Here is a 15,117-nt window from a genome sequence, read left to right on the forward strand (position 1 = left end):
TTTGAAAGCGTCCTTATAGATGGTAGAGTTCAGGGTTTCCCCAGGAACCTGTTGGACCACGTGAACAGCCCTTCTGTGCAGAGTCTGTGACTGTAGCTAAGATTTCAAGACGTGGTCTGTTAGCACAGGTTTAGGTCTCTGCAAAGACACAATGTTATCAAATCTGGCAACCTCACTCCGGCAAGCTGCACACAGTCACTGCGCCCGGCTGTTGTCCACCGTACATGTACACACAGACATGTGAGTGATATTGATCTGCTCATCTTATTCTCAGAATGAAATAGAATTTCCTAAACCATTAGTTTAGAGCTTGATTTCATGGCAGTTTAAGGTAATAATGGCAGATGAAAATGAGGGTATACTAAAAGGACAGGACAGAGCAGGGATTGCCACAGGAATTGAAACAGAAAATATTGATCTGATATTTATGGTAGAGATGCATCGATTGCAATTTTCTTGCCAGCTCCAACTTTTCTTCTTTCTTTCTAAGAACTATAATTGACAGCATACACAAACATTTCTGTTGTGTGTGCGTGTGTCGCTGTGTGCGCAACGTCAAACTATTATGGGGTCAGATCAGTCTCAATAATTGCAAATGCACACAGAAAGACTCACAAATGCGCACAGAACAATTCACAAATATATTCGATTTACAAATGCACAAATAAATAAATTCCGATTTATATAAATGTAAAAAAAAAATCACAAATATATTTCTGCATTTGTATGTATTTGTTTGTGGATTTGTATGTATTTATTTGTGGATTGCACTGCATTTATTTGTATGTTCACCCAGAGCTCTACGATACCTCATATCAGTAGAGACCGGACCAAACTATGTGTATAAATGTTATTTCGGAGTTCCTTTTTGTTGGTTTATTGCCGTTAAATCATAGCCAAATCACTTTATGTTGTGTTCATACAGCCGTGGTAAACAGCCGACGTGTGGCTTGCTAGACACAGTGAATACAGTTCGATGAAATCCACGGAGCTCCTCCGGACTATGTTATGAACCAGACATGACGGCGTTTAGTTCCCCGTGATATCTGGGACTTCCACAACAAATACTAAGCAGAAATAGAGGTTATTTTTTCCACAGTTGACGGCGGACAGTTGAACGGCTATCAGGGCGATAAGCCGCGCCCCCTCACCGGCGAGTCCAGCGCGATTCACCGATTCACGCGAATGAACACAAATAGTCCATCGGCGAGACCGGCGGCACGAATAACCCGGCGCGAATCGTGTTTGGTGTGAACGCAGCATTACGCTGGCAGCCTCGTGGCCTCATTGTTTGTACCATATGGTTTACACACACATAGTTTGTTCCGGTCTCTACTGATATGAGGTATCGTAGAGCTCTGGGTGAACATAGACGGCTACAATATTTATTTCCTGATTCAACAAAGCTGCCAGTCTCGTGGGGAGGGGAGGGGGAGCTGCGCTCATGTGATTGGTTGAAAATGAGGCTGACATCTGATTGGCTACAGATAGGTCTATGTTGAAAAAAACGCATTTGTGAATCCAGCGACGTGAGATGAGTCTCATAAATCCACAAATAAATGTGAAGCGATTTACAAATAAATGCAGTGCGATCCACAAATAAATACATACAAATCCACAAACAAATACATACAAATGCAGAAATATATTTGTGATTTTTTTTTTACATTTATATAAATCGGAATTTATTTATTTGTGCATTGGAATGTATTTGTGAATCGTTCTGCGTGCATTTGTAAATCGAATATATTTGTGAATTGTTCTGTGCGCATTTGTGAATCTTTCTGTTCGCATTTGTGAGTCTTTCTGTGTGCATTTGCAATTATTGAGACCCCATAAACTATCATCATCTGTGCAAATTTGACGTGCAATAACACCTGATATTTCAGACTGATCGGCCGGTGCCTGATCGATTGGTGCATCTCTAATTCATGGCATTACAAACAGACAGATATTGATGGTCATCCCAGAATCCTGTGAATTACTCATCTCACATATTCACACTCAGGACTGTGGTGATCTTCCTCACAGCAGTAGCTTAGGATAAGGTGCCTGGTGTTTTCTACTTCATGCTAATATCTTTTGTTCCCTTGCAGGAACTGCACAGCAGCGTGTCAGACATAGTAGAAGGCATCCTAAAGATGCACGACACAACCAAGGTAAGACTGGACAGAATCATCATGGATTTAGCTGTCAGGAAGTTAATCCTTTATGCTTTGCACCCTGTAATATAATTTGATTCTATAACCTTGATTCAGCTAAAATCAACACCACTTTACACTCCACTCCAGCTTCCCCTTCCTATAGTTCCACATGCTGTCACTGGGCGCTGCCCAGCACACCCACAGCAACCTCCCTCTCAGCTATTTTCACCAACAAAGACCATGGCAGATGAATAGATGTTCTTCCATCCGTGCAGTGTATATTTTGAGAACAGTAGATGAGTGTATGCTGACCTGTGTTTTTTACTCCTCACCAGCTGGGTCACCTGACCCTGGAAGACTACCAGATCTGGAGTGTGAAGAGTGCTTTGGCCAATGAGTTCCTAAACCTGCTTTTCCAGGTGAGCACACCCACATGCACTGTACAGTAGTCTTTCAACTCGTATTGGCATGCAGTATTTGTTTATAGTAATTTTCCATGTTCTTTGACCATCTTTGTGTATTTCTCTTGGTCCAGGTCTGCCACATAGTCCTGGGGCTCAGGCCTGGTAGTCCTGAGGAGGAGGGACAAATCATCAGGTACACACCGGTCCTCTTTATCTGTCATGTCACTGTATACAACCTTGAAGAATATGCTGTTGGGCCTAATGGATGTTTTGTCTGTCTGTGTGTAGGGGTTGGTTAGAGAGGGAGAGCAGACATGGGCTGCAGCAAAGTCAGAACTGGTTTCTCATCTCCATGCTCTGGTGGCAGCAGTGGAAGGACTACGTTAAATATGTAAGTCAAGCTAAAGAAGGATCTAGACATGCACTGATATTAACACTATTATTACACCATTATTACACAGTAATGGCAGTAATAACAGTGGACATTATTACAGTCCACAAAGGTAAATACTTACCTTTGTGGACTGTAATGTACTGAAAGGGAAAATGTGTGATGTTCAATCATTGTTGATAGTAAATGTAGTCTAACTACATGCTATATCTGACAACGAGGGTCGGCCATTTTCTCTTGCACGTCTAATGCAGGCGCAGCCTCAGCGTTTCTTCTCTGCATTTCATCGGCCGTCTCTCACCCAAGTAAATACGGCTAAATATCCGAGTGATTCCAAACACTGTGTGTAGCGTATCCCTCCGAATGATGGTTCGACACTTAACTGATGATTGTGTAATTTATTGATTAATCAAACAAACAACAAACAACAAACAACTTAAGAGCTTGTGCCTCTTCGGGGGGGTACTCATCCCGTACCGTTAGTATCCATTTCCAACCGTCTTTCTCTCCGTCCGTTACTCTCTGTCCGTTACTCTCTCTCCAACCGTCTTTCTCTCCGTCCGTGATCGTTACTCTCTGTCCGTTACTCTCTCTCCAACCGTCTTTCTCTCCGTCCGTGATCGTTACTCTCTGTCCGTTACTCTCTCTCCCACCGTCTTTCTCTCCGTCCGTTACTCTCTGTCCGTTACTCTCTCTCCAACCGTCTTTCTCTCCGTCCGTTACTCTCTGTCCGTTACTCTCTCTCCAACCGTCTTTCTCTCCGTCCGTTACACTCTGTCCGTTACTCTCTCTCCAACCGTCTTTCTCTCCGTCCGTGATCGTTACTCTCTGTCCGTTACTCTCTCTCCAACCGTCTTTCTCTCCGTCCGTGATCGTTACTCTCTGTCCGTTACTCTCTCTCCCACCGTCTTTCTCTCCGTCCGTTACTCTCTGTCCGTTACTCTCTCTCCAACCGTCTTTCTCTCCGTCCGTTACTCTCTGTCCGTTACTCTCTCTCCAACCGTCTTTCTCTCCGTCCGTGATCGTTACTCTCTGTCCGTTACTCTCTCTCCTTGCGCACACAAAACCACTTCCGTCTATTACTCTCAGAGCTGCTTTCAAAATAAAAGCATTTTGTTTTAAAAACAATAAAGACATAAACTCAGAAAAACAGGCAAAACATGCAACGAAAAACAACAGATTGCTTGCCACACATGAATTTGGTTATTTACACTCCCACCAAATTATGAATGTTTCATATTACATCATATGAACTATGAATAATTTCACATTAGGAGCGACAATGTCCCTTTGTAGTCTTGAGCTTAAGAAGTCTCTAACATCAGAACTAACTTCTGCACTGGGCGCTCCATTATGGAGAGATTTCTAAGGCGCTCACCCTTCTTGTTCAGTCTCTTATCTCCCACTGAGATTTTCACTCTCCTTACAAGTCCATCCTTACCACTAACAGTCTCTAAGACCCTTGCAAGTCTCCATTCACCTCTGGGCAACAGTTCATCAATGTCCATCACTATATCACTGACACATAGATTTCTCCTCGGTGTATGCCAGCGCTGCCTTGCGATGATGTTGTGAAGATATTCACGTTTCCACCGACTCCAGAACTGCTCGGCCAGATACTGCACGCGACGCCATCTTTTTACGCCATACAAGTCCTCTCTAGGGAACGTTCCGGGTGGCGGAAGAGCTGTTCCGGATTTCATGTTGATCAGATGATTGGGGGTGAGTGGTTCCAGGCTGTCTGGACTGTTTAAGTTATCCACAGTGAGGGGACGACTGTTGACTATGGCCATAGCTTCATAGAGTAGAGTTCGTAGTGAAGCATCGTTGAGTCTGCTATGGGGAAGTGTTAGAGTGGAATTCAACACACTCCTGACAGTCCTTATTTGTCGCTCCCATACGCCGCCTGCATGACTGGAGTGGGGCGCGTTCATGACGAAATCACACTGCTTCTGTGACAGAAATGTACTGAGTCTCTGTGTGTTAAGCTCTCGTAAAGCTGCCTTGAATTCATTCTTTGCACCAACAAAGTTAGTGCCTTGGTCACACTGGATTTGACGGACTGCACCGCGAACTGCAATGAAACATCGCAAGCCGTTGATGAAAGCATCCGTGGACAAATCTTCCAACATCTCGATGTGAATTGCCCGTGAGCAGAAACAGGTAAAGAGTAGGCCGTATCGTTTATGCTGTTTCCTTCCCTCTGTAGTGACAAAAGGACCGAAGCAGTCCATACCACAATATGTGAAGGGTGGGGAGGGCTCAACACGTTCTACAGGAAGGTCACTCATTTTTTGGCCTTCTGGAGGTCTCCGGATTTTGCGACAAGTCACACACTGGCGAACATATGACGCCACTGCTCGGCTCATTCCAGGAATCCAAAAGCCATTGGATCTGATTTCGTTAATGGTGAAACCTTTTCCCTGATGCTTTGTCCTTTCATGGTTGTGAGCTATTATCAGCTTTGTCACATGGTGCTCCTTGGGGATGACAATTGGATGCTTGAATGAGTCGGCGAGTGATGAGTGGCGGAGTCTTCCTCCCACCTTGAGGATACCGTCTGTGTAGTCCTTCTTATATTTCTCGTCCCTGTGGAACCTCCGTCGTAAATGACTAAGTCTGATTTCAGCGAGTTTTTTGTTATCAGGTAAGTGTGGCCGCTGCTTAAAGGGCAGAGGCATCTCGTAATGTCCCCGATCATTTTTCCTTATGCCTTCTTTGAGTTTGTTTAGGAAAATGATATCCTCTTGTGAGACAGTCTTGTCATCTCCTTTGGCGTCCTTAAAATCTGATTCCAGGGCGCTTATCACATCCATTGGCGTGACTATTGGGAGTTCCTTTACAGTGACTCTGTGACACAGCCTTGATTCTGTTTCATCGAGGCACTGTGTTGAGCAGCCTACAATGCTCCATCCTAATTCCGTAAGGATGGCATAGGGCTCGTTGTCTTTTCCTGCTACTACTTGTCTGGGTGTTAGTGTTCTGGGACAGTTATACCCAATCAAGAGTCCTACATCACAGCTGAGAAGAGGTGGCATCTTATCTGCGATCGCTGTTAAGTGAGGCCATTGTTTTGCAGTTTCGTGAGTGGGAATATGATCACGATTCACAGGAATGCAGTCCTTGGTGTAAGAAGGAGGAAGGTTGATGTGAACACCTGAATTGTAACCTCTCACACGTAGTCCCGATACCCTTTCACTTTTCACAATCATGTTTTCTCCAAGCATAGTGGTAAGTTTCAGTTTCACAGGGTATGCGTCTGCTTGTAGTTCCTTGCTTATCTCCTTGTTGATGAAGGTGCTGTCACTTTGAGTGTCTAGTAATGCGTAGACAAGCTGTTCTTTGGCTGGGTTTTCAGCAGAGGACACCCATACAGGAACGATCATGGAAGTGCTGCCTGACTGACTACCTCCAGTGACACTGAGTGCTGTGGCTGCAATGGTTTCGTTTACAGTGTTTGGAGCTGTGTTGGCAAGGGGTACAGACCTTTCTCTACCATCACGTCTTCTGTAGTTCTCGTCGTGGAGACAAGTAGGGTGCCTTCCCTTACATATATCACAAGAATGGCGGTGACGACATTCCTTGGCACCGTGGCCTGGTTTCACACATCCATAACACAGCTTGTTATCCTTCACGTATGCTCGTCGATCCTCAAGGGACTTTTCTTTGAAGTCAGGGCACTTGGGAAGTTGATGCTTGTCATCGTTGCACCACAAACAGGGGGACCTTGGTTTTGCATTGTTTAATGTTGACTTGTCACTGTTCATGGCAGTTTGAGTGCTGAAAACATTGGCTTTGTTTCCCTTTGTTTCCTTTATGTATCCTTTGTCATGAGATGAGTTGGCTGAGTGAAGAGCATATATGGAAGTGACTGGGTTGCATGCTATCTCTGCTTCTAAAGACACAAAGTTAGTGAAATCCTCAAAGGTGGGAAACTCTTTTCCTTCCATTAGGGCTATTGTAACCCGACGATTCCAACTTGATGCTAACCAGTCAGGAACCTTTTGTATTAGCTTTACGTTTTCTTCGCAGTCACTTAATATTTCTAAACCCTTCACGTGGGCCATGGCTTGCAGACAAGCACTTAGGAAGTCCGAGAATGTTCTTAACCCTTCAGCATCCTTGGGCTGAATTTTTGGCCATTTTGATAGCTTGTCCCTGAAAGCTCTTTGGACGACAAAAGGCTGTCCGTAGCGATGGTTGAGCTTATTCCATGCATCCCTATATGCCTCATCATCATAGCGATAAAATGTGCCTTCGAGACATTTATGAGCAGGGCCACTGACGTATTTCTTTAGGTAATACAGTTTATCAGCTGAAGAAATACCCTTTCGGTCAACAAGTGACATGAACGACGCTCGCCATTCAATGTACTGGATTGGGTCTCCACTAAACACTGTGGGCGTTGGCACTGGGAGTCTGTTTATGGCTATGCTGTCTTGGATTGCTTGGGCTAGACAGGACATGTCATTAGTGGGCGCTGGTGTCACAACGTGAGGATTTTGATGGTATATAGCAGGGTTGAAAGGAATGATGGGGGGTCTGTTGTTCTGCTGAATGGACTGTCTATCAGTTTCTTGTCTGATTTCTCTGTCGTAGATCTCCAGTCTAGCACGAGCAACTTCCATATCTCTTTCTACTTGTAGACGCTCTAATTCAGACGTCTGCTTTTCTAATTCCTTCCTATGGTTTTCCTCCATTATCCTTATTTTTTCCTTTTGCTTTCTTTCTTCTTGCAGTATTTTATATTGAGCCTCCTTTGCCGCGAGCTCTGCGGCTGCCTCAGCCCTTTTTGCAGTTATGATCGTTGACTCAGAGTGGTGACTGCCACTTGACTGAGAAGCTGTGCCATATACTGAGTATGCATAGTCATGGGCATATAACTGACGGAGACGATGCCTTTCACATACTGCATCATAATCACCATCGACTGCTGATAAGCGTTCATTGACTATCTTCATGACGTCTTTAGTCACAGCCTCACAAGCATCAATCTTGCGTCTCAAGTCAGTGGATGGTGAGGCACGCTCTCTTATTTCACTGTACGCTCTCATGACATCATCCATTCCTTCTTCAATGTTGTCTGCTATTGTAGACAATTCGGTGTCTGATATGTCTTTCTTTAAATTTTCTTTGGATGTTCTGATTTTAATTTTCCATTGATCATACAAGTTTAGGAGTCTTTTTTCTTTTTTACTCATTTCATCCTGTTGGTAGGCAAGCATTTTCTCCGTTTGTACAATATGACGTTCTGATCGACGTGGTATTGTAGCATCATCCATTTCAAGTTGAAGCTCAGCTAGCTGTTTTTCCTTACATTCAATTTCCTCCTTTAATTGCTGCTTCGACATTACTTCATAATCCTCCAGATGTAGTAAGCCTCTAATTTCTTGGATTTCCGTTTGTAGCTTATATATCTGATCCTTTATGGAATCCATTTGGAATGTATTTTTCCTTACCGCTACTGTTGACCATCAAGCTAGGTGCTGCAACTCGCTGCTCCGTGGCCGTTCCGTCTTTGTTCCACAAGTAGCGAGGTGTAGCAGATAAAGGTGAAGCTCTTACTATAGCGTAGCAGATGAAGGTTAAGCTCTTACTGAAGCGTAGCAGATGAAGGTGAAGCTCTTACTTTTCCACAAGTAGCGAGGTGTAGCAGATGAAGGTGAAGCTCTTACTGAAGCGTAGCAGATGAAGGTGAAGCTCTTACTGAAGCTCTTACTGTAGACCATCAAGCTAGGTGCTGCAACTCGCTGCTCTGTGGCCGTTCCGTCTTTGTTCCACAAGTAGCGAGGTGTAGCAGATGAAGGTGAAGCTCTTACTGTAGCGTATCCCTCCGAATGATGGTTCGACACTTAACTGATGATTGTGTAATTTATTGATTAATCAAACAAACAACAAACAACAAACAACTTAAGAGCTTGTGCCTCTTCGGGGGGGTACTCATCCCGTACCGTTAGTATCCATTTCCAACCGTCTTTCTCTCCGTCCGTTACTCTCTGTCCGTTACTCTCTCTCCAACCGTCTTTCTCTCCGTCCGTTACTCTCTCTCCAACCGTCTTTCTCTCCGTCCGTTACTCTCTCTCCAACCGTCTTTCTCTCCGTCCGTTACTCTCTGTCCGTTACTCTCTCTCCAACCGTCTTTCTCTCCGTCCGTTACTCTCTGTCCGTTACTCTCTCTCCAACCGTCTTTCTCTCCGTCCGTTACTCTCTGTCCGTTACTCTCTCTCCAACCGTCTTTCTCTCCGTCCGTTACTCTCTGTCCGTTACTCTCTCTCCAACCGTCTTTCTCTCCGTCCGTGATCGTTACTCTCTGTCCGTTACTCTCTCTCCAACCGTCTTTCTCTCCGTCCGTGATCGTTACTCTCTGTCCGTTACTCTCTCTCCCACCGTCTTTCTCTCCGTCCGTTACTCTCTGTCCGTTACTCTCTGTCCGTTACTCTCTCTCCCACCGTCTTTCTCTCCGTCCGTTACTCTCTGTCCGTTACTCTCTCTCCAACCGTCTTTCTCTCCGTCCGTTACTCTCTGTCCGTTACTCTCTCTCCCACCGTCTTTCTCTCCGTCCGTTACTCTCTGTCCGTTACTCTCTCTCCAACCGTCTTTCTCTCCGTCCGTGATCGTTACTCTCTGTCCGTTACTCTCTCTCCTTGCGCACACAAAACCACTTCCGTCTATTACTCTCAGAGCTGCTTTCAAAATAAAAGCATTTCGTTTTAAAAACAATAAAGACATAAACTCAGAAAAACAGGCAAAACATGCAACGAAAAACAACAGATTGCTTGCCACACATGAATTTGGTTATTTACACTGTGATATGTGTCCTCGTCCATAACATCCTTTGGGATGACATTTTTACACTGTTGGAAACGTAGCTAGTTTGCAATACAGGCGAAGAGTACAAGGAAGTTCTGCTTTTGAGCAGCATCTGAAGTACGCCTTGACTAGAAATCCATGCTGAAATACAACCCCCTGGTTCTTCCTTGCCTCCAGCTACGTCACTGTCATGTTAATGACCGCTCTGGATGCAGGAAGAACGACAGATTTTCATCTGCAAACTTCTGTGGGTCAACATAGCAGCACTGAGGAGTTTATTGCTTCAATCGGCTACATTTACCGTCAACACTGATTGGATGTCCACATAAAAGGTGGTGAATGTTCCCTTTAACAATGTCATGGCCGGTGACACTTTATACGCAGTGTATTGTTGTGAAGGTTGACTTAGGAGGGCTTAGTATCTTATTACAATGATTTTTGAAAATACTAAATGGATTGGTGCTTCTGTAGTTCCAACTTGCTCATTCAATTAGAAAACATGTCTCAAGGTGTTTACCTCAGGTATATGAGTATATGGTTAAAAGAAGTCTGATATTCAAACACTTCAATTGCACATGTACCTGCTGATTAACTTTAGTATTTCTTTCACAAGGTCCCACATGGTGTTGTATGGGTTCAGGAGGAAGTCATTTTTTTCCATCTCGGGCAGAACATTACATGCACAGTGTATACATAACTTGAGTACATTACATTAAATGCACACTCTAAATCATTGTTCCCAAGTGAAGGTTTACTTTTAAAATGCTGTGCCTCACTTGTCTGTTCACAGATTTCTGTAAATGTTACATTTCATTGACCTAACTTTCAAAAGTGCGAATGCTAGAGTTTTAGATAATACTTACATATATTTATGAGACCAGGTTTTTACTGCATCTTGCACAATGACATCACACTGTCTGGGACAGTAGCAGTGACTACCACAAAAGCAAACAACACATTAATCACAGATGTCACTTTAAACAATGACAGGGAAGTCCCTGCTATTGTCTCCCTGTCCAGGAGCATAAGGGCATCGTGGTGGAGCAGCCGTCCATTCTGAGCTCGTTGCGCTCTCCAATGACCACAGCCTCTATAGAGCCCGCCCCACCAGACCGACTGGGAGGACTGGGAACCTTCAGCTCGGTCAGCCCCACTGAGGAGAGGTCCCCTGATGCCGTTTCCAGTGCCTCAGAGGCCACAGAGACCGGTCAGTCAACACGCTTCACATAACAGTTGATAGCACATATTATAATAATAATAATGATACAAATAACTAGAACATTTCACTCAGTAGAGTGCAGATAAAACCCTGCTGCAGTAAAATAGGAGATTTTCTAAAGGGAATCTGGTGCAGGGAAACACTACCAGTTTAGTCCACAGGGACCGCCAGAATCACAATGAGCTCCATGGATAGAATCGCTGACTGTGGACCATCATTCAGTTGATCATAAAAGAAATGTGTCATCAAGCTTATGTTTCTGATTTAGGCTGTATTCTGATACAATATTTAGTTTAGTGTCTTTAGTGTATCGTTGAAATACTCAACGTTTATACTGGCATCTTTACAATGTCCAAACTCATGGAAACTATGACTTGACTTCTAATAAAGCATCCCACCAATGACAATAGATTGAATTTGAATGATCTCTGTTTTGTGTTTGTCTGTGATTCCTGTTTTCCCCTTCCCGTGTGTGTGTGTGGTGTGTGTGTGTGTGTGTGTGTGTGTGTGTGTGTGTGTGTGTGTGTGTGTGTGTGTGTGTGTGTGTGTGTGTGTGTGTGTGGCCGGGTTGCTCCCTCTCATCCCTTCTGTCCCAGCAGCCCTGAGCCCCCAGGTAGCTCCCTCTGCTACTGAGAGCTGTTTTGCCCGTCAGCACAATGTATCAGACAACAATAATCAGTGTTTTTCTGGAGCCAACGGCCACCTCCCCTCCCAGCTGGCAGCACAAAGACCTGGAGCCATCGATAACCAGCCTCTGGTCAATACCGACCCCATGAAGGCAAGTGTGTGTGTGTGAGAGAGATTGCGATTGCTGCTCAGTTAATTTTGTTGATGATCAGTACAAAGTCAGTGTGAAAGTACAGAAAAAGACTGACCGGTATCGAGGGGATCCCATTTCAAAACATTGAAATGCCCAGTATCAATATTGCCATGGTTACGTGCAGCTCCCAAACTGTATTTTGAATGCAGTCCTCCAGGCCTTTGGGGGCTTGTTGTTAACACTGCCATTAGCAACTTGAGATGCGAGACTGGAGTGGGAGTACAGAGACCAGATGTTTTCACAAGTAGCCAGTTCCAAGCTAATACCAAACCAACAGAAAGTTAAATCGTCGACAGGTTCCGAGATTGAATTTTGGCCATTGTGTTCTGCCTCTTTCGCTCTCCACACGGACTGTTTGCCTGCATCCAACCAAAGCGTGTTCGAACGTGATTGGTCAACACTACACGGACTACAAACAGAAACCAATAACAAAATGTGGTCCGGTTGCCTACAGATTCTACATGTGAATGCAGAATCTGTTAATGGAGATTTGTGTACTTTTAACTCTGGACAGAGCCAAGCTAGCTATTCACCCTGCCTCCTGTCTTTATGCTAAGCTAAGCTAGCCATGCCCTGGCTCCAGCTTTATTGCGCTGGGGATAGAGCGGGTCGTCCTTTTAATCACACGGTTGGCAGATCTTCTTTTCCGCGAGCGAGACACTGAACCCTGAAGTTGCTCACCGGGCCATTACATCAGTTCAATACTAATTCTTAGAATGGAGAGATCAAATTTCATGGATGTATATATGTGATGATTAAAACAAAGTTTAAGTTTAAGTATACGTGAGATTTGAGAAAACGTATCTAGATTTAGAGGATGGTGTTTAAGAAACAAAGTGTTGATGTATAAAAGTGAAGGGACACACTTATGGAATACTTGTGAGCAGCTCAGAATGTGTCGGACGCTTTGTGAATAAAAAACCTTTAGAAATAATTTGATGAACAGATACAAATATATAATCAGAAATAGAACTTTTAGGCTAGAGTGGGTGTTATCAGCTGTACCTTCAGCTTACAATACACATTTTCATTCCGTTAAAAAGAATCTTGTTGTGTAGTGTTTGCAGCAGTTTGTGTTTGTAGATGAAAACCTGATGGTTACATCAGCCAGCTTCTTCTTTGGTTTGACAGAAAAAACCATCTGAGATTCCTAATTAGTAGGCACTCCTCCTTATCTGGCAAAGGCTCTCAGGGACCAGATGGTGCTTCCTTTTTCTTTTGTCTTATCTCTACATCATGCTGTACTGATTGCAGGCTGCCAGCCTGTGCATAGCATTAGGATACTGTCTATGTCTATTATCCGTAATCCAAGTAGGCAGAATAGGTTCTTTTGTGCACCAATTGAAATGCTGATGTCCATTCTGTTCCCCTGCAGGCCCCTACGTTAACCATGGAGGGGGGCAGGCTGAAGCGCTCCTTGCAGCTGGTGCCTGGCAGAGACTTTGAGACGGTGCCAGAGCCGGTGTGGAGGGCACTCTACCATTGGTACGGTGCCAACCTCAGCCTGCCGCGACCGGTGAGTGAATGCAGTCTGTAATACACATCCTCCCAACAGCTGATGAACCTCACTGTCACTGTGATGCAAGGGTAGCCGGGCAAGAAGCACAAAGTGGACAGGCAATCAGACCTGGTTCAACAAAAGCCCGCAGTTCATCGAGATTATCTCAACAACTTTATTTTGAACTAATGCTGAAAGTGAGGGCGATATCACTAATCATTCGTCATTATGTAGTAGGGAAACCAGGAGGCAGTTTGTAATTTGAGAAGAAGGAAGGCATTCTGTATTAATCCCCCCCCCCCAGGGGCCGAAGACACTATGTTTGGGTTGTCTGTCCCTCCATCTACATACGTCCACCCGTCCCATTCTCATGAAAGTGATGTCTCAGAAAAACCAGGAGACATTTTCTTCACCTTTGGCACAAACGTCCGAAGGAAAAACTCCCCTCAGGAAGAGTAACTGATGGACAGACATGCAAAAGATGCAGTGTGCACAGAATAACTAACATAAAATTACAGTACCGACAATCCAAATGACAAAAAGTATACACAGTATACATGTATAAAGAAAATGGATCTGGGGGAACAGCTTCACCAGACTGCTAGAGCCTGAGCCACACATCCTGCCGACCACCATGGAACTTGGAAAGAAGACACACAAACGCATAAGACGCACATCATTCATACAGATAGGAGATGGAAGGAAGCACACAGAGGGAGGGAGAGAGGGAAACGAGAGGAGAGGCTGGATCACCTGGAGGACGGAGATCCAGATCCAACAAGTAGGATGAGGCGCCAACAGCCAGGAGGGAGAGAGACGGTGTTCAGCCTGAGTTAAAAGGGAGGGAGAGAAATAGCTGCAGTCCCTTGTTTTTTTTAATCTGGCCTTTTGTATTGTTGTTGTTTATTATAATTGTGTAGTTTGTTAACATGATTTGACAACTGTGCAATGAACTCAATTACCTGTGAGTTCATATGAGTCCAAGCTTTCAGCTCTTGGTTCATTTGAATAAAGTCTATTTGAAACATATAATGGACCATAACTAAAAGGTAATAATGTATCATTTGTTTTATCTGGTCTTGACCAGGTGAAATCCACTAATGAAGCGGTCACAGGTTTCCAGACCGATCAATGCACTCTGGTTTCAATGCATGGAAAGTATAAAACTATCCCTTCCACCCCTGCAGGTTATCCTGGAGAGCAAGACCGGCCAAGCAGAGCTGGAGCTCTTCCCACGCTACCTCCTCTTCCTCCGCCAGCAGCCGGCCACGCGCTCCCCCCAGTCCAACATCTGGGTCAATATGGGTATGACCAGCCTGCGAATGTTCCCACCGTATTTACCCCCACCAAGAGGTAACGTAAGCCTGCAGCAAGACCAGAGCAAGCCGTCGCCAAATGCTTCATTGAGCTACCCCGCATCCCCCCCCCCCCCCCCCCCCCCCTTTTAATCCTCCTAAAGTGGACTGATCCAGCCCTGGCAGGTTTCTGGCGTGGGCAGTGGAATGAACCAATGGCCCATGAAGGGGACAGACTGCTGATCTAAAAGTTTCTTAATTCAAACTATTTCAATCTTCACAGACCTTGCCATTCAAGTATTATATGTTTTGACCACACTTGTTCTAGTGCTCTTCACTCATCTGCATTAGAAGTATTCTAAATCATGACAAACTTAACAAATCGTTTAAAGTATAATATTTGAAACAGTCTGGGACATGATCTGAACTTTAGGCATATATCTACTCTGCTGTGAGGATTTGGCCTTTGGAAAATCGCTTTGTTCTTTGAACACCTGAAAACGTATCAAATTTGAATGTGTCTGTCTAATCCGACT

The 15,117-nt window shown here is 44.5% G+C and overlaps 1 protein-coding gene across 1 annotated transcript in view; it reads left to right on the forward strand.

Annotated features, from left to right (window-relative positions):
- usp32 (ubiquitin specific peptidase 32) overlaps positions 1-15,117 on the forward strand; it is a 69,675-nt gene that overhangs the window by 38,711 nt on the left and 15,847 nt on the right. Inside the window, exons 9-16 of the mRNA XM_079166155.1 lie at positions 2,097-2,159; positions 2,480-2,563; positions 2,680-2,741; positions 2,837-2,939; positions 10,770-10,956; positions 11,568-11,746; positions 13,164-13,304; positions 14,474-14,639. Coding sequence (XP_079022281.1) covers positions 2,097-2,159; positions 2,480-2,563; positions 2,680-2,741; positions 2,837-2,939; positions 10,770-10,956; positions 11,568-11,746; positions 13,164-13,304; positions 14,474-14,639 — 985 coding nt within the window. The remainder of the gene's footprint in view (positions 1-2,096; positions 2,160-2,479; positions 2,564-2,679; positions 2,742-2,836; positions 2,940-10,769; positions 10,957-11,567; positions 11,747-13,163; positions 13,305-14,473; positions 14,640-15,117) is intronic.

The sequence above is a fragment of the Pholis gunnellus genome (assembly GCF_910591455.1).
Source record: "Pholis gunnellus genome assembly, chromosome: 9".
Classification (NCBI taxonomy): domain Eukaryota; kingdom Metazoa; phylum Chordata; class Actinopteri; order Perciformes; family Pholidae; genus Pholis; species Pholis gunnellus.